Source organism: Crinia signifera, chromosome 1, assembly GCF_055691185.1.
Source record: "Crinia signifera chromosome 1, ASM5569118v1, whole genome shotgun sequence".
Classification (NCBI taxonomy): domain Eukaryota; kingdom Metazoa; phylum Chordata; class Amphibia; order Anura; family Myobatrachidae; genus Crinia; species Crinia signifera.
Window position 1 is genome coordinate 108,862,312 of NC_139217.1, and position 19,877 is coordinate 108,882,188.

The 19,877-nt window shown below is 41.9% G+C and overlaps 1 protein-coding gene across 4 annotated transcripts in view; it reads right to left on the reverse strand.

The window, feature by feature from the left end:
* Window positions 1–19,877, reverse strand: part of TTC29 (tetratricopeptide repeat domain 29) — a 233,339-nt gene that overhangs the window by 45,156 nt on the left and 168,306 nt on the right. The window contains exon 11 of one of the 4 annotated variants that reach the window (XM_083171276.1): window positions 18,047–18,276. The exons of the other annotated variants lie outside the window; for them this stretch is intronic. Coding sequence (XP_083027402.1) covers window positions 18,245–18,276 — 32 coding nt within the window. The 3' untranslated portion in view covers window positions 18,047–18,244. Of the gene's footprint in view, window positions 1–18,046; window positions 18,277–19,877 lie in introns of those variants that run through there. 4 annotated transcript variants of the gene reach the window in all.

Here is a 19,877-nt window from a genome sequence, read left to right on the forward strand (position 1 = left end):
ATTACATGCTCATTGCCAACGGGGAATACATGCTTGTGGTAAATAGGGGACAGCCGCCGCCAGGCAGAAGTGATAGCCACTGACAGTGGCAGAGCCTGGCTGTATTCTGAGCACTGCAGGTCCCAGCTATTTGAAATAATACCCATTTCACACCAGAAAATGCATTCCCAGCCTAGTCCCTGCATTTTCTGGTGTGAGGGGGAGAGAAAACCACCCCTCCCCCCCCCCCTCCCCCCCTTTAACCAGTTATCTCATTTAACTGGCTATATCTTCGTAACTAACTGACCCATTTACATGAGACAAGTATAATATTGAAGAACTTTTGAGTGGGCTTTGAATGATTTTGGTCCAGTAAAACTGGAACGTTTGGTTCCAGAGTAATCTGCCCTCAAAAAACATGAACAGCCATGGAATTACGTTTCAAAAAGAAAAAAAAAATAGATTTACACGCTATATCTCTGGAACCGATTGACCGATATGGACCATCCTGGTATCATATTGAAGGCCCAGCGATTTGGAATTGAATGACATCAACCACAAGCTCCTGTGATGCCAGGGGGGGAACTGGCAGCCGTCGGAACTGGGTGGGGGTCGGAATTGATGGGTCCCATATTATCCTATGGGGAAAAAATATTACAGCTTTGCCAGGCGATATCTCCTGTTCCCGGGGGGCTAGAGACACGGGGCTGGGCTCGTTGGAAAGCTCTGGTCCTCATCTACAAAATTAATGACAGGGGGGCACGTGCCAGGGTGCCCCCCCCTGAATCCGCCACTGTGATGCAAACTCAGTTGATATTCACGTACGGTGATGATGTCATGTCATGGAAATAGGTTTGAGTTTGGTGCACAAAAAGTCCAAATTGTTGGAGCAGGAGGTAATGGAAGTTAAGTTTTACCCACGTGTGCAGTATGTCTTCCACTTAGGTAAACACCCATTAGCCATAATATTAAAACCACTAACAGGTGAAGTGAATAACCTAGATCAGTGATATTCAATCTGTATCAACTCCTGGCAAACCAAACAAGATTTAAAAATTGTCAAGGCACACCATTAGACCCCCACAGGGAAAAACACGTTGGCCCCCTGTCACGATCTCGAGCTATGAATAGTAGATACCAGACTGGGAATTGGCTTGACCTGATTCCGGGGTGCGGAGTCTAACCGTATCGGTGGTTTTCGCCAGTGACCGCGGGATTTGGGCTTCGCTGCATACTGAGCTAGAGCTTCACAGGTTACCTAATCAAGGAGACTGTGCATGGACTCACCCAGCTGCTGCAATCAGCCTGCAGTGTTCAAACTAACAAAGAGCTGTCAGCAGCATGGAGCAGAGGAAGACAGAGGAGAACCAGCATGATTTCACAAAGCAGGTAACACTAAAATACTGAATATTGTGATACCCCTATGGAGGAAAAACAAACAAACAAACATTGGTTCCCATATGAAAAAAAACAATCACTCTGGTCCCCACAGGTTACAAAAAAATAAAACACATTGGCCCTCACATGAAAATAAGAGACCAGTGAATAACAGTTGAACTGGTGGTGGCTGTAAACTAGTGTGAACATCTCTATCTCTCCTGGTACACTTAAGAACAGTTCAAGGCGCACTAATGTGCCACGGAAAAAATGGCTGAAAAACACTGACCTTGATTATCTTATTACAATGGCACCTGTCCAACAGTTGGACATATTAAGAATCAAGTAAAAACTCAGTTCTTGAAGTTGAGGCGTTGGAAGCAGAAAGATAATTGACAAGTGTTAGAATCTCAGTGAGTCTGACAAGAGCCAAGTTGTGATGGCTAGACTACTCGGTTTGAGCATCTCCAAAATGGCAGTGGTTGTAAAAGATGTCAAGATTACTAACAAGGTCTAGCGGTCACACATCTCTGTGCTTCACGCATCAGCTAAACTTCCAAATGTCTCCCTGTTCTGAGTGTTTGCATCTGGAGCTGGTTCCTAGTGTCATAGCACCATAGATCTGAGGATGCATGAACAGAAATCTGTATTAACTACCGTGATCACGGGCGCCACAGAGCTGTTTAATTCTAACTCTAGGAACTTCCCAGATTCTATGGGTGAATGTGCGGTACCATGTAATTTACAACATGAAGAGTCCTGGGCATTAATCACCCTTTTTCTTGGCATGGTAAATTACCACATGTAATTGAATTGGTCCTTCAGGCAAAACATTGCAAAAACCATACTCGGCACTAGAAAACTCACAATGGACCTGGCACATAGAGAAGAGCTGTCTGGCACAACTGCAGCAAGAATCTAAGAGGACACATCTGTATGTTTTTAGGTAAAAACTTAAGAATAGTAAAATGAGCTTATACTTACACAAGTACTGCAAAATGAAAGGAAGAGCACCAAATTAATTTTGCAAAAACATTTATTATACATACAAGCCAATATTTTTTTTGCGTTTATGTACTGACAAGCTTCCCAAAGCTATTTATAGAACAATAATACACCTTTCACATTGCAAAAATAACCCGGGTCGATCTTGGGTTGACCTGGGTCTCTGTGCGGTGTGAAAGGACCTTTTCAAATTTCCCATTTCAAGTAACCCAGCATTCTGACCGGATGGGTTAATCCAGAGTCAGACCTGGGTTGCTATGCAGTGTGAATGGGTAACCCGGGTCCAGCAACCCGGTTCCCATTTACACTATGAAGGAGGCAGCCATTGGAGACAACATCAGCTCCAAGATCTGCCTCCTCCCCCACTCCCCAATAATGTGCTCTGTCTAACGCCGGCAACGCAGGAAATGCTGTGTCGCTGTGGGGAGCTGCAACTCGCAAATGCCGAGTTGCTTCTGGGGTGAACTCCCAGGTGCGACCCAGACATTTGCGATGTGAAAGGGTTATTAATTAGCCCAAATTGGCCACACTGACTTATATAATGTACTGCACACTTTAAAGGATCTCCAGTGTACTAAAAAACTAAACAAATTAAAAAAAAAGTGAAAATTGTGTTTTTTTTTCAATTATTGTTCTTTGCAATTTGTTTTCACTCAATTTTTTTATTTTGTCACCTTTAATACACTCATGGGGGAGGATTCTGTAGCTTCATCTTCCAGGTGTGACCTATTCCATCTAGTATAACCTATGTAGAGTGCCCAAGATGGCTACCTCGGCTAGTACATTGATATGAGAAATAATCCTTGGAATTTATTATCCAAAACTGATGCATCTATTTTTGTGATACGTATACATGGCATTTTTGCTAATTTATCCATATATTTGTCTTTATTATTTATTACTAGTTAAAATATAACACATAATGGGTGAAATTTAATAAGATGAGAGATTCAGAAAGTGAGACACTCTGTAAGAAATCTCCAGTTTTTTTAAAACAGAAATCATTTACACTGAAAAGCCAGTTTGATTTTGCAGTGTAAATGATTGCCGCTTTAAAATCTCTCACTTTCTGAATCTCTCATCCTATTAAAATTCACCCTATGTATATTAACCTGATTTTATTTTTTATCTGTTTAGCTGCACCTGAATAATGTCATTGGGGGAATTTCCTCTGCTAACAAAATTTCAATTTGTAATCACATCCTTGACACCGCGGACAAAGATGTAATTAAATTTCTTAATTGTGTTAGTACAAGCCTGTACAAGAGGAAGAACAGGACAGTTCTATACACTGTCAGTGCTATGAACTGTGGCAGTACTGGTAGAAGGGCGACAGATGGTAAAATAAAAAAAGATCAGCATTGCAATTATGTTTAAATCTACTATATGATATATTTGCATCACGCACTGTAATTGGTCAGTTTGTTTAAATAGAATTTTAATTGCTGTAATGTTTGCTGCATAAGAACACTTACTAAATGTTTGCTGTTGCTGATTTTAAACCTACCTTAGTATTCAAACTATATTCTTACATAAACCTCTGCGTCTATTCTTCAGTAACATCATCAGTATCATCTCACACTACTTAAATAAAAAGACCACAGTAAATCTTGTTCCCAGCACCTTTATATTACTGCAATTGGAACTTTACATATTCTGCAAATATTTTATTATTCAGATTAAGTCCAATGAAGTCTAGAGTCTATTAAATCTGATACACGTACTATACTCACACTCCTTGGTTAACCTAATCACTTATAGATCTGTAGTTGATTAAAGCCTCAAGGAGTATATTCCAATGCTGTGAATATGGGCATGGACGGAGAAATATTATTGAAAAGATGTAATTTTAATCAGGTATTAAGGCTTCTGGAGACTGGGTAACACACTGTACTTTAGCAATGATGGTATTGCATTACTGAAATCTTCCTGGAACTCTTCTGACTTCAGGCCAGATTTTGAGAATGGCTGGAGTTAAGTACACCAATGATCAAATGCCCTTAGGGAAGCAAAGTAACTGTGTTCGCCTAGAGCTAACCACTACCAATATTTAGAAACAAGTTCAGCTTTACTTAAGTGAAACATTTATTCAGAAGCTTTTCATAGTCTATCAATGGGAAGGATATCGTTTTTTTTTTTTCCCCCCTAAAAGATCATTTATTTTAATTTTACATCCATACATCATCACTTAGAAATGGCGAGTAGATGGGCACAAAAACACACAGCAGCCAGGAAAACCGCATACCAGTACAGGGTTTTCATGGAATCTAGCCATAAGGTCCATACACACTGGGCGATTTTGAGCTGAAAGTCGCTTAAAACACCAAGTTTGAGTGGCTTTCAGCTCAAAGCTGCCCAGTGTGTATGGGCAGGCGATGAGCAGTGAGCGGTGATGCGCGCTCCCGCATCTTCGCCGGGAAAGCCGTTCATCGGCTTTGAAGACGGCTTTGCAAAGCACTGCGCTATGCAAAGCTGCCTGCCTCCCGCTGACAGCGCCAGGCAGGGGGAAAGCCGCTCAGTGTGTATGCACTTAGCGGCTTTTTCCACATTGACGACAGTGGTCGATGTCCATACACGCTGGGCAAAATTGCCTAGTATGTATGGCCCTTTAGTTAAGGCCCCATCCACTAGTGCGATGTGGCCACTTTTATGTGTTCCGTCACATTGCTATAACGGATTGCATACAAAGTGTCACATCGCATGTCACTTACCTGGGTTTGCGATGTGATACACATTCCCTGCACCTCGCATTGCAGTTTCAGATCCTACAGGCTGCCATAAATATTTTTTTGCAGCCTATAGGATCGCATGAGATACAATGTATGCAAAAAGAGAGCACACAATGTATCTTAATCGAATCTGCCTCCCAGCAGTTACCGGGTGAGATCGTGGGGTATCGCATGTGATACCTCGCACTAGTGGATGGCCACCTTTAGTTTTGTTTTGCAGCATAGAAAACAAAACATAAAAACAAATAGCCCATCTGGGCATTAGCAAGGCATAATAGAACAAGAGCCAAGCCCTAATACAGCTTTTATCAGCCTGTTACAGGTGCACATACTAATTATCCTGTTCTCAGACTGAATACCTAATCCCTAAAGACCATAACTAGGCCCCATGGATGGATCACTTCCTTCTCTCTCAGATCCACACCCCAGGAACCCTTATCTGGCTTTTACAAAAATCCCCAAATATCCATGGACGCCAAGAGAAATCCTGGGCCCCGATACAACAACTTCCTGAGTCCCCCACGAACGGAGCTCCCCGCACACTCTGTTGACCCTTGTAAATTCCACTTACCTAAATGCTCATTGCTATGGGCTTTATGCTTGATGCCAGGGGTTAACATGATCTATCAGGGGTTAACATGCTCGTTTCCATGGTTTTACATGCTCTGCCTGGAGTTACATGCTCTGCCAGGGGTTACATGCTCTGCCTGGAGTTACATGCTCTGCCAGGGGTTAACATTCTCTACCAGGGGTTAACATGCTCTTTGCCATGGGATTAACCTGCTCTGCCAGGGGTTACATGCTCTGCCCCGAGTTACATGATCTGCCAGGGGTTAAAATGCTCTGCCAGGGGTTAACATACTCTTTGCCATGGGATTAACCTGCTCTGCCCGGGGTTACTGTACATGCTCTGCCCAGAGTTACATGCTCTGTCTGGAGTTACATGCTCTGCCCAGAGTTACATGCTCTGCCAGGGGTTACATGCTCTGCCTGGAATTACATGCAATGCCATGGGTTACATGCACTGCCCGGAGTTACATGCTCTGCTAGGGGTTAACATGCTCTTTGCCATGGGATTAACCTGCTCTGCCAGGGGTTACATGCTCTGCCAGGGGTTACATGCTCTGCCTGGAATTACATGCAATGCCATGGGTTACATGCACTGCCCGGAGTTACATGCTCTGCTAGGGGTTAACATGCTCTTTGCCATGGGATTAACCTGCTCTGCCAGGGGTTACATGCTCTGCCAGGGGTTAATATGCTCTGCCAGGAGTAAACTCTCAAATCACGTGGCGGGCTCTTAGCAGGCCCTGGAGTCGGAGAGCAGAAGGACCTCTGTGATGCTGCTGCCCCCATGCCAGCCCACATCCGCACTCCCAATGCCGCCGCTGAAAAGTTGACGACAGCGCATTCAGACCCAGTGCACTCACCACCAAAAAAAAAACAACCTGTGTGTCCAGACCCGGGCCCCCCTGACAGGCCTGGGCATGGGTAAACTGTATCTGCCCCCATCCCCCCCCCCTCTCGGCACCCCTGCAAATATCTGCCATCTGCCAATATCGCTTTATTTGCTTTATACTGTATGTTTTAAACATAACAATAATCTGTAAGGGCTGTATTATCTAAGAACTTGAGAGGCTGTCAATTTTAACTTGTTTTTTTTCTTTTTGCTGAGGCACTGTTTCCTGCACCCTAGGGCTCTGATGGTTAAAGGCACTGTGCACTCCGCATCCTCCCAATTCACAATCATAGTCAGCTGAGGTTTATGCTGAGATAATTAAAGGGGGGGGGGGGGGGGGCACAGCAGAAAACCAATAGGGCACTAGTGCTATTTTATAAGAGAACATTAATAATAATTTCACTGTGAGAATATACGATAGCAGGCTGGGTATTGGAGTTCATGTGAATACTGAAAGTGTAAGTTTATGGCATAGGCTTCCCAAATGTCAGCTGTGGTGGGGTGATGATTGAAGTGCCAGAGGGGGCTCAAAATACCTAGGAGCCTGGCCATGGGTTAATACAGCCCTCATAATCCACTAAAATATCCTGAAGGCTACTGGTGGAATAATTAGGTGCCTTTTTTTTCCCTACACAATAAATAGTATGGGGGAAGATGATATGAGGTACTGTACAAACTTTCCATTTTTTTCTAGCAGTTTTAATCCACAGTGCCCACACTTTTCCTGTGGGTTGAATCACAGTGCTGAAATATATCTCCCTTCTGACAACTGCTCACTACCTGACACTTGTCAGAAAATGGATACTGATTTTGTATTTGGGCTTTTCAAGTGCTACACTGGTATCTTCAGAGATGGAGAAAGTCTGGAGAAGGTTCTTTCTGTCCTAACTCAATTACTGCATTCTTGAACTGCAATGTATTCATTTGTGGGCACTAAGGCAGCCAGTGGGTGGGCATTGATCAGGGTATAATGTCATGTGCAACAGTGAAGCCAAGAAAAAATAAGTGTATTCTGCTTAATGGCTTGGTATTAAGTAGGTGGGAATGGCTTCTAATTAGCCAACAATTGCTGTGTATCCTGGTTTCCAAACTTTCCCTCCTCCCGTGGCCACCAGCTGCCAATCCGTTCAATCTTTTTTTATTTTGGAGTTCATTGCTTACTGCAGTGCAAAAAGCCTTTGTTTAAGAAAGAGGTCTCCCAGGGTCTCAGCTGCTGGGGTACTGCTTGCTGCTTGCGATGAGTAGCAACTGTCAGTTTATTTTATCTCAATCTTTTCATCATTCTGCTGAAACTGGTCGAATGAAGCCACCTGAGAGACCTGAGCGCTGAGCACCTACACGTCATTAGCCGATCTCTCCCTACATAACAAGTCAACTGAACAGTGCCTCAAATGCAGCTCTTTAACCCTGTATTCTCCGCTTCATATTGACTATATGGCCACAACATTCAGCTGACGTCAAAAAGATCCATTAGTTAGGATGATATTCATTTGCATTACTATGGCAAAAAAATAAACTTCATAATGCCAATTGTTATATACATAAAGGAGCAAGATCTTATATTATAATAAAATGCATGTTCCAAATGAAATACGACAATAGCATATAATTATAGATAAGGAGCACACCTTATATACAGACAGTCAGCAGTTAGAAATGAACAAGCTAAATATGGACAAACTACCGTTAAAATCATAACCGTGCAAAAACACATTCTAGCTGAGCTCATTATACCCAATTTATAGAAAAATGAATATGCAACCAAAACAATATTACTGCAATTTGTGAAATATGTTGGCTATCTATACAAATGATAACAATACAACGATGAGTAGCACATGCCTGATAGTATTTAAACAGTTAAACAGTAACAATTGGTGCTATAGTGGCTCCTTAAGGGCAGATTATTTATTTATTTATATTCAATTTATTCCATAATCCAAAAAATTGAAGTCATTAAAAATGTATTTCCATGTCATGTGGACGTGTGAGTGGCAGGTAAAAATAATAATTATATATATATATATATATATATATATATATATATATATATATAAAAATGGGGGGGAGTGTGGTCCTTTTTCTGCGCTGGTTAGTGAGCAGCACTTCTACCGTACCTAGCTGTTAATATAGGCACCAGGTGGGACAGATAGAAGGAAAAGAGATAGATGTGCGCTCTGTCTGTTTCACCACTTTAGTACATTAGCAAGCATGCATTGGTACATAAAAAGTTTTTTATTATTATAAATTTCATCACAGTAATAGTATGTCAGTAAAAAAGGCTTATACAGAGTTTGGTTCACTTTTCAAATTCAGATCACAGTTTTGTTCAGATAAGTAACATCAGATCCAACTTCATGATGCGTGTGGCTTCTTAAGATGCGAGAACCCTACGCGTTTCGTCCCTTTAGGACTTCATCAGGGGTGAAATAAGGATCCAATCTGAATAGTATCGTGAAGACAGATTTCTTCCGGTAATGAGGATAAGTTTATAAGGGGTTACTGACCACGTTCAGATAAAATCTCTGTCCTGCAGAGATATGGGACTTTAAAAAGTCCAATTTTTGCTGATAATTGTGGAACTGCTCTACCACAGAGATCACTCCCACGTATGTGTGGATAAAAAACAGGTAGTAATGAACATCCGACTCCTGTGGGTATGCAGCGAGCATATACACATATTTTATATATATATATATATATATACAGGCGAGATCCGGCACTCGATACAAATAATATCACAGCATCACATTTGCAGTTTGCAACGTTTCGAGCCTTTTATTGGCCCGTCGTCAGGCAGTACAGTATCGTATATATATATATATAAATAATATACAGAAATAATGTAACCAATTAAATATTATAGCTAGATTGCATTCAAAACAAATTAGTTTACTACATTACTTCTGACATATTAAATAAAAATACAAAAACAAAATGTACATTTTAGTGCCTTCATAAGGAATTAGCAGTTCCAAAAACTTCAGCCATAATATAAGAAATGTCTGGCACTGAAGCAGTAGAATTCCAACAGTAGAATTCCAACATTCGGGGAAGAGATTTAAAATCAATTGGTCCCTCACATGTACATCCAAGTTTGCGGTATATGCAGTGATGTGTCCATGCATGGCGCATCACCGTCAAGCTATACATCTGGCCCTAAACACTAGGACTAGCGACCAGCCGGTAGCCAGGCAACTTTGCGGCCTTGAAACATGGCATGGCTACCATGAAATATAAAATCATAGACCATGTCCCGGACAGCCCCAGGGGTGGCAACCAGGGGCAAGCTTTGTTACAGTTAGAATCCAGATGGATTTTTAGATTGCAGACTTTAATGCCCAAGGGTTTAAATGAATCCTTGGGGCTGATCAATTTTGTATAATTCCATAGTAGCAGGGTCCCTAGGAGTCAACAGCATACAGGACAGCAATACACCCACCTTAAGATCAAGTAAATATGCATTAGAATCAGTGAAGCCTCTGGGCTACCTTGGTGACCGAGGAAGCCACCAAACTGTAGGTCATAAGGAAACCCACAAAAATTACGTAGGGGCATGACCCCAGGTTTTTATTGATATAGAGTCACACATTTAAGAAAGAGCCATCTTAACATTTTTTTATGCAAGATTTTTATGAGTCACTTTATATGATTTTAGCACGTAGCACTTTACACAGGTTTTTTTACTCTGGGACAGAGCCTTAGCTCTACCCATACAGTGCACTTTTTGCTCCCCTTTTTCATTTAACAGTTTTTATGAAAACTATTGGAAGCATTACACATGGAGAATGTTTAGCTCACTGTATCACAATTTTTGCATACATACACTTTTTTTTTTAAAATAGCATTGTTATAGAGTTAAAGATATTCATGTTTTTAATGTTATTTGTAAAACACTTGTTGTCATTTATGTATTGCAGGGGCTGACGGGTCTCCATGGCAAACACCTGAATGCATACGAGGGATCCCGGAACATAGATGCCGGAAGTGAAGTGACGTGAGACGGCGGCCGGGAGCAATGGAGGAGTGAGAGTCCTCTGGTCACCCTGGTAACCACCGGAGTCAGCATGAACACTTCCGTTTGTAGTAATGCACTCTGAGACCTCGGGGGGTGGTCGGCGCGGCCCGGGGGAACTCGGGAGAGTTCAGGCACCCGAGTCCTCCCGAGCCGTCGCGAAACATCCCCATGCCTGCCGTCTGTGTCATTACTGACAGGCGGCAGTGGAAAGCGGCGGCAGCGGAGCTAGCTCCGGCATACTAACGATGGAGCAGAGGTGAGGGGGGAGCGGCGGCTTCCCACTATCTGTGGTGGGTTTTGCTGGGGCAGGACAAACCTGCCCCAGTAGGTTTGTCCTGCCCCAGCAAAATCCACCACTCAAGGGGTTAAGTGAACCTCTACAGCCTCTGGTCTTCACCAATTATAGCCATTTTCCTTAGTGCAAAATGCTGCCTAGACTAAACTTGAGGACAGTAGAGATTCTCGTAACAATAGACTGGAGACTGCTAGAGAGTAAACGGAGTAGTAAGACACAGTATTGAGCAAGATAAAAATCAGGTGCTGGTAGTACTAGATAGCATACCTGCAGTTTATACAGTAGAGACAAAATGCAACAATGCAATGAAGATGGAATAAGCAATGGATTATACAAATTCAACAATGCTATACTGATAGGATAAGCAATGGATACTGATGAGCTCAAAACCTTTGAACAAGTATTTAAGAAATCACAGGGACTTGCAGGCAGAGTATGGAATTCTGGATGCACCAGGACACAGAGGCTGGAACAGGTCAGGGATTCAGGAGATTAGGCTAACAGAGAACTATCATATTATCCAATGAAAAAAAAAAGAAAAATTTCGGTACTTGTTTCCTAGCATGGCGCCAGCGATGGAAATTGTATCCATCGGGTCCAAAAAAATTGCGTCGATCGCATCGCATGCAATGCGATCGACGCGATCTACGTGATTTTTACATTTGAACCAATGTATAATGGTCCCTGAGACCCGATTTTACATTGGCCCCAATGTTAAATGCCCACCAGACCCCAATTTTCATTGTATCCCCACCCTGATGGGTGAAATGGCCCCCCATTGTTAACGCCACCCCACGATGAATGCCAACCCGAAGCGTGACGAGCGCAGCGAACCCGCGAGGGGCGGTGCTATGCGTCCTCCAACCTTTTCATACCCCCATTATCCACGTCAGCGTGGAGTTGATTTTATATAGTGTGGGGAGCGCAGTGAGCCACCGAGCCCTAAGTGTGGGGAGTGGCCGCGCATTACTTCACAGGTATTACGCGTCCGCTCACCACGCTTCGGGCTCGCCACACTATATAAGCTCAACTCCACGTCGACGTGGATAGTGGGAGCATGAAAAGGTCAGAGGGCGCGTACCGCTGCGCCCCGCTCCGGGTTGGCGTTCATCCTGGGGTGGCGTTAACAATGGGGGGGCATTTCTCATGTAAATTACCCATCAAGGTGGGTATACAATGAAAAATCGGGTCCATTGGCACATTTAACATTGTTCCCTATGTAAAATCGCATTGGTCGCATCGCATGCCTTAACTTAAGGCATGCGATGGACGAGATTTTTTAATTGTCGGAAAAAAGGCTAAAAATAGCCCTAAAATCACGTTGGTCGCGTCCATCGCATACCTTAAGTTAAGGTATGCGATCACCCAAGACGGGTGTCGTGCTAGGAAACAAGTACCAAAATTTCTAGATACCAAGAAACATTGTGTGCCTGTTTCCTGCACATTGCTCATTTATGGGCAGCAAAGATTCAGTACAAATGCTGATTTGTCACCAGTGCATGCAATTTGACAAAAATCTGCATGGAAATGCAGGACAAAATTGCAGGGTCTGTGGAAGTCCCCAAGTTTTCACTAATAGCCCGGAAAATAGCAGGTTTTTTTTAGCCTTTTAAAACGGGTAGAGTTGCAGTGTGAAAGCTCCTGGGTGCTTTAACCGTTTAACAAATACCAGTATTTGTTAAACAGTTAAAAAGTAGTGTCCTACCCGTTTCAGAGCCTTTTTTTTGGCAGTGTGAACAACTCTATTTCTATGGCTTGAAAGGTGTTCCTTGGGGGTTAAACGGGTTGAATGTGTGAATGGTATTAAATGCTATTTTAATTGGTTTTCACCTGCAATGTGAAAGGGGTTTAGTGGCTCAGACCCGTATTAAATATCGTTTCGAAATACCGGGTCTTAAACATTTAGGCAATGTGAAAGCAGCATAAGAGTTAAGAGATGAGGATCAGGGTAAGTCTTGATAAATGAGAACTAGGTACATAGGAATGACTAGTTTGGTAACTAAGTGGCAAAATGTGATTGAGCTTCCCTAGTTAAGATTATATGGAGTTGGAGGAAGAGAAGAGAAAGCATTTATCAAAGGTTTGAAAAAGATAAAATTGTATTGGATAAAATACCAGCCAATCAGCTTCTGTCATTTTTCAAACACAGTCTGTTAAATGTAAGATAGAAACTTATTAACAATACCATCTCTCTCAAAACTTTGATAAATACCCCCTTAGGGAAATGGGTAGATGTACATGATTTAGTCCAGGCCTTGGATAACCAAACCTTTGTCAACAAATAACATGTATCAATAATGTAACAGCTCCAGGCCGCAAATCAGTATAAGCTAATCACAGGTGTGTGGAGAGCATGAACAACAGTGTTTGTAGTACAGGTTGAGTATCCCTTATCCAAAATGCTTGGGACCAGAAGAATTTTGGATAACGGATTATTACATATTTCAGAATATTTTTATATTTCAATGATGTATCTTGAGGTATCTTGCATTTATGTTGTACAAACACATTAAACACATGAAATACACACAAATATATTTTGTGCATAAAACAAGGTTTCAAAACATGAAACAAAGTTTGTGCACTATCTCAGATACTGAATTTGAATTCCAACCAATCATTTTCTTGCAGATATTTATTTAAAATATATATTTTTTTACTTTCTGGAATGAATGGTTTTCGGAAAATAATTTGGATAACGGATATTTGGATAAGGGATACTCAACCTGTATATCACTAATTACCAGCTATGGATCACAAAGTACAACAGACAACTGGGGAAACCTATGCTACCTATATCAATGTGACTTGTATCTATACACCCAAAGATATCAATGCACAAACTGGTACATTTTCCACAACTGTAATGGAGCCTACACATGGGGCGTTTTCAGGGTATTTTCGAAGCGATCTGACTTAATTTGACTAGAACACTTAGAGAACGCACCTACACTGGCTCCATGTGTAGGGACCATACTGATGCGAGGCCCCGCACGTCGCTATTGCCTGGCGATTAAGATCCAGCATGCTGGATCAATCTAGTTAGGTAGCCGGTGAGGGCCAGTGTTCTTACCAGAGAACACTGTCCCTGACAAATCGCTTAGCACACTTCGCTTTGCAACACTGTGTGCTGAGCAATCTAAAGTGTAAGTGTGTAGGCCCATAACACAGTGAACAAATGTTTGGTTTATTATTTTTTAGAATTCAGCACATTATAATGCAGTTATAATTACCCTCAACGAAGAACATGAAAAAAACACCAGCATTAATAGGATACATACAGATATGGAGGAGTCAGAGGAAAAACCAGTAAGGAGCAGAAATGCTCTAGTGCCTGACTAGTAGTAGGAGCCACTATTTGCAAAATACATTTCCACACACTATCTTCTCTATGACAACACGTTGCCCATGGAGAATGTGAGGTTCCACCATGGCCTGTTAGAGGCTAGGGCTGAGTGCTGTAGGGCCAGTAATATTCTGCAGAGCCCTGACATTAACAACAGTATAAGAAGTAGTAATATCATCAGTATACTATACTGTGCCTTCACAGCTGTTGATATGAGGGGGCTGCAATAGAAAGAACATCAGTTTATCCCCCAAAAAGGCTTCTGCCATATGAACAATGGGTACACTTTAAAGCAATACGATTACCTGTTGAGTTGCACATATAGCAAATAGGTTATTAATCAAAAGCGTCTCAATCACAAACTTTGGATATGTGGAGCACATACTTCTTAATGAGACAACACATTTAGGAATCAGGGTAATTTCCCTAACATATGTTATCATTTTGGAACTTTATTTTGGAAGAATAAAACAGAAGCTATGGATGAAGCAGTTCTAATGAGAGCTGCTCCTGGGGATTCTATCGCCAATCGCTGGTGCTCACCACCAGAAGGGGACATGCGCGCACCCTGTTCTGACGAAGCCCATCACCGCCCTCTGCCGCTTTTATGCCACTCCCCTGTAGCTCCCCGCACCCCCTAACCCTGCCCGTCTCCCTGAAGAGGAGACAAGCAGGGATTCTGCCACGCGCCGCCCAGTAAAGGGACGCACATGCTTGTACGCTCACGCATCCCCGTCAGATGCAGCACCTCTCCGTCAAAATGCCCCAGCTCAGGGAATCTGGCGATTCTCTGGGATGGCTGAGAGGTGCTACATCTGTATGCATGACTTGTTTACTGTATTACTGTGGCCTAGGGTACAATGGCATACACTGTACCGTTCTTACGTTATTTTGTTCATTACAACTACTTTATATTCCGTATCACTGTGAAATTTGACACAGTCCTCAATTATTTGTTCTAGCAAGAAGAAAAAGTAGTAGCACCTGTAAATTTATGCATCCATTAAGAGATTCTGATTGAATAATTACAAATTCTATTTTAGGGAAAATAGGCAACATGAAAAACTACTTTGCAAATTAGAAAACAGAAGTGCGGAATAAAAGGTGTGCAGTATATTCCCTATATGTGATTGATATGTCAGTGCAGCATTATTTATTCATGTGGTGAAGATACAGAATTTATGTCGGCAGTATTTTAAGAGTGGTCTTATTTAGCAAGAAAGAGCGTTGCAGCATAATGCATCCACTGTCAACTCCAGACAGGCTAATACCTGCTTATCATTTCAGTGGGAAGTTGAATATAACCAGTGAGAAGGAAGTATAATACATTTAAAGATAGAGAACTATTACATACAGTAGAACAATGTATGATTTTTAGCTGGAAAACCTTAACTACTGTAGGTAAGATCAAATTTTGTTCATAAAATCATGAATTCCCACAGACATAGAGAAAATATACATTATAGAGACTGATGGGTCGAAATGGATCAGACACTACCTATTCAATTAGCGACCAAATGTCGGAATTGGCCGCTGGTGCTTCTGCTCACCCAGCTGGCACCAGAACCAGGTGAGCGATGGCGGAAGGCAGCCGGGAGGTGGCTGGAAGGCGCGTTGGCATCGGGTGAGCTGTTCTCACCCGGCTCGGGGGCAGGACCTGGTGAGCAACAGAGGAGGGTGCGGGAGGCAGGCTGGAGGAAGGAACACATAAGGGCACCGGATGAGCTGCTGCTACTCACCCGCACCATACTCCTTGCCTCAATCTGACATTTTTTTCAAGTCGGATTGAGATTGCCAGAAACGGGGAAAAGCACGTGGATCTGTGGCTATTCTGCCAAACCACCTGGATTCCGACCTGTCAGAAAAAACAGCCCATATTGAATAGGTTGGTATCCCGTCCGACCTAATCAGTCGGGAACCGTCATCTTTCCGACAAGATGGCAGTTTCGACTCTAATTGAATACATACCATAATGTCTTTAAATATCACAATGCGTTTAATAGCAATGCCGATGAAAGAAGCAGGGCTCAGTCTACTGCTACAGTGCACAGACCCTGCCTAAGTTCTGCTCTTTGATGGTCCACAAAAGAAAGACACAGGACCTTTTCCCAATGGTACTGGTAGAAGACAACAGAACAGTGAGCAATGCATGAAAGGTCAGAGAATAGCCTTCATACTCAGACCAGCAAAAGGTAAGTATATTTGGGAGTCTGTAATAGGAAGAAGGGTAGGAGGCAATGGGTATGTCTGAGAAAAGTTTAAATAGAATAAGGGAGTAATGACAGGGTTAATGCTTTTATTGTGGTTAATTAAGATTAAAGGTTTTTATTAAACTGAGGAAGGCAATAAATGTGAATGGAATTAATTGAAGAGGGCCGTTATGAATATACAGAAGGACTCAATTAATTTTGAGGATGAGTTTTTAAAGCTGAGTGGATAATGTTGTGTGGCAGTCTCACAAACTGCTCTGTAACATATGGCGGTAGTTAGCATGCTCTCTATCTTATTTGGCTGTCACAAAAAATGCTCCCCACAATCTAAGTAGCTCACACATTTGTATGATTATTGTACGACGGTCACAAAAATTTTCTCAATAGGGAACGGAAGTCACAAAAATGCTTTCAGTCATGTATGGCATCACGAAAATGATCTCATTCATGTATGGCATCGCAAAATACTCTCAGTAGTGAATGATTTCATAAAAATTCTCTCAGTATAGTATGGGGGTCACAAAATGGTCAGTGAATGACTAAATATGGAGTTCATCACCTGTTTCAGGTTGTGTGAAGCAGATATATTGCCTGTTCAAGCCTAAATTGCTCATAGGGACATATCTTACTAACCCCGTTAATCTTTTGGAGAATAAATAAAAAACAGGCCAATATTGCAATTTTAGAACTGGTGATTATCGAGCTAATCGTTTTTTGTTATGTTTTTTTAATGAAAAATTTCCTATTTTCGGGCAATAACACATGGGACTCGGGGTAACTCGTGGCTCTGAGACCTGCTTATCAGGAATTATGCTTCATATACCGCCGAGGCACGCAAACCATAATACCCAATAAGACACTCCATCGGGGGATAAGTGTTCTGGTATAGGGGCTAATAGGATTGCCCCTGACAAATCCACTAGCAGAGGTAAATTACTGCTGCTAACTGGATAGCCACTAGAGTCCATTCTTAGTTTATCATTGATGTAACAGCTCGGGCTGGAACCATGGATACTCTGGGTATGCATATAGCAACAACAAGAGTAGGATGCTGCAGGAAGGTTCTATGGACTGCGTTACTTACAAACAGTTACGTGTAACTGGGCATTTTCATAGGATAGGTTTGCCATGTACTATAAGGTTTTCCTGCACTCCCAGATTTTGCTGCCTGGTTCCTATCCAAGGAGCACCACTCCAAAACACACTTCCAAAAAACACAATAGGATAGTGACCAGGCGCTGATCTATAGGATATACAGTAAATATCTGCGGAAACAGTCTCTCTCGCTTCCCCACGATGTTCTCTAGGGGTTCAAGGGGTTTCCTATAGGACCACTCTGACCTGAGTGCTGGTCCCTATATACACATAGTGTTTTCTTTATATCTTGTATCACCCACTCCAATGGTCATACACTCCACAATGGTCAGTTGGTAATATTACAGACCTTGGGACTGGTCCCTATTTTCACATAAGGGTTTCTTTAAGATGAACAACTCTTCACATATCAAGCCAGCATGCTCAGATAGAAGGTGAACTGACCTGTACAACAGTCCCTATGTTCACGTAGCAGTGTCTTTAACGTGAGATTCCTCCCAATTCAGGATACAAGACGTAGCAGTTGTCTCCATAAAATATTTATTCCACATACAAAATAAAATAGTAAAAAAGGAGCTTCGACAGGTGAAACCAATACACAGCATTCTAGTCCTTCTCACAGAATGAGTTGGATTCGAGTGGTGCCATGGCATGCCCGAATTAAGGGCTGCTCAGAGAGCAAATTGTAGGCGAATTCTGGTGATCGCCACTGAATGATCTGTGTATTAGGCCTAGTCAAATCCCATTATTCGTGCCTGTGCTCCTCAAAATGAAAAAAAAAAAAGGTTGAATGAGCAACAGCCAAAGTACCCAGAGAAATGGTGTGTGAAAATCTAACAGAGGAAATATACTGCATGTACTGTATACTATAAAGTTTACAGTTGAGTATTTATGTGGTCTTAGGGCCCATATGTAACTTATAATTAATAACCTATATTTTATAGCAGGAAATCCATTAGAAATGGGATAATGTTACATCATACTGAATGAAATTGATTACTGTATATCTGTGTGCAAACCGAGCTCATAATTCAGTGGTTACATCATTGTACATACCATGAAGCCAACTATAAATGTTAATAGTGCTTTAATAATGTATAACAGTTGCTTTATAGAACCATCTTGCTGAATAAATGGGCATGAGAGATACTTTGTAGTTATTGAATATTGTACCACTGAGCAATATTACCACTCGGTAATTCTTCTAGCGCATGATAATTTGGTAAACCAAGTATCCTGTGGTTAATAAATGACAGAGTGATAAGATTCCCTATGAATAACTATTACACCATTATGTTGAACCGAACATTTACAGGAAAATAAAGTTATTTCCTGTAAATTCCCATATAAAGGTGAGGAAAATGTTTTAAATTACACATTACCGTTATACACAGCGACGGCTCTTACCTCTGCGGAGGAGGGGGGCTGCCATGATGCGCCCCCCTCCGATGAGGTCGCTTTTGTGCTCATGGACCCCGCTGCTTCCGCCACCGCAAATCCCGGTCCCAGCTGCCAGTCCCCAGCACGGCCCCAAAGCAGTTAGTAAGTACTACTATACTTGCTAAAAAGTCACTGATACATGTAAGGGATTGTTCCATACAAATCCCCACAAGAAATGCATGTAGCCTTCATTGTGGGATATTTGTGTTTTATCACCAATGCTGGGAAAAGCACTGATGATTCAGTATAAATGTATCTATCTGTCATTCGTTTTATTCCCCAAAAATGTAACAGCTACATAATCTGGGTTAGGTGAATAGAGGGAGATTGCTAGACTAACCAGGGATAGAGGGAGATTGCTGTTATTTCAGGGAGTCTCCTGCAGAATGCAGGAAGGTAGGTAAATATGATTTAATAAATAAACCACTTTCTTCTTGATGCAGAGTTGACTGTAACCTAACTGTAGCTACTTACACATATATACTGTAGATCTTGTGGCTTGCTGGCCATAAAAATAGAAACATTCACTGGTACATCCAGTGCTTCATAGTGTGCATTTGCATTAACACGACCCCACTGAACGTTATCTAATTCCCGGTTACAGTACAGTCACCACCGCTCTGCTGCAAGCGAAGATGAGACTGAAATGTGTACGATCGTATTCGTGTGTGCTCAGCTCTAGCATGCGTGGTCTGAAAACATGCAAGATACAGTCTGCTAATTCCAACATTCCACTCCGCATTAGTCCCTTAAACTGTTCCTTTTCTGTGATCAGAAATATATTAATATAATATCACACAGAAAATCATACATTATCAGTAAGGATTTTAACCCTTTAAGTGCCAGGTAAATTTGTCAAAATAGGTGTGAAAATTGCCAAGCAAACATTTTTAATCATCATAATGACCTAATATTTACCTTAAA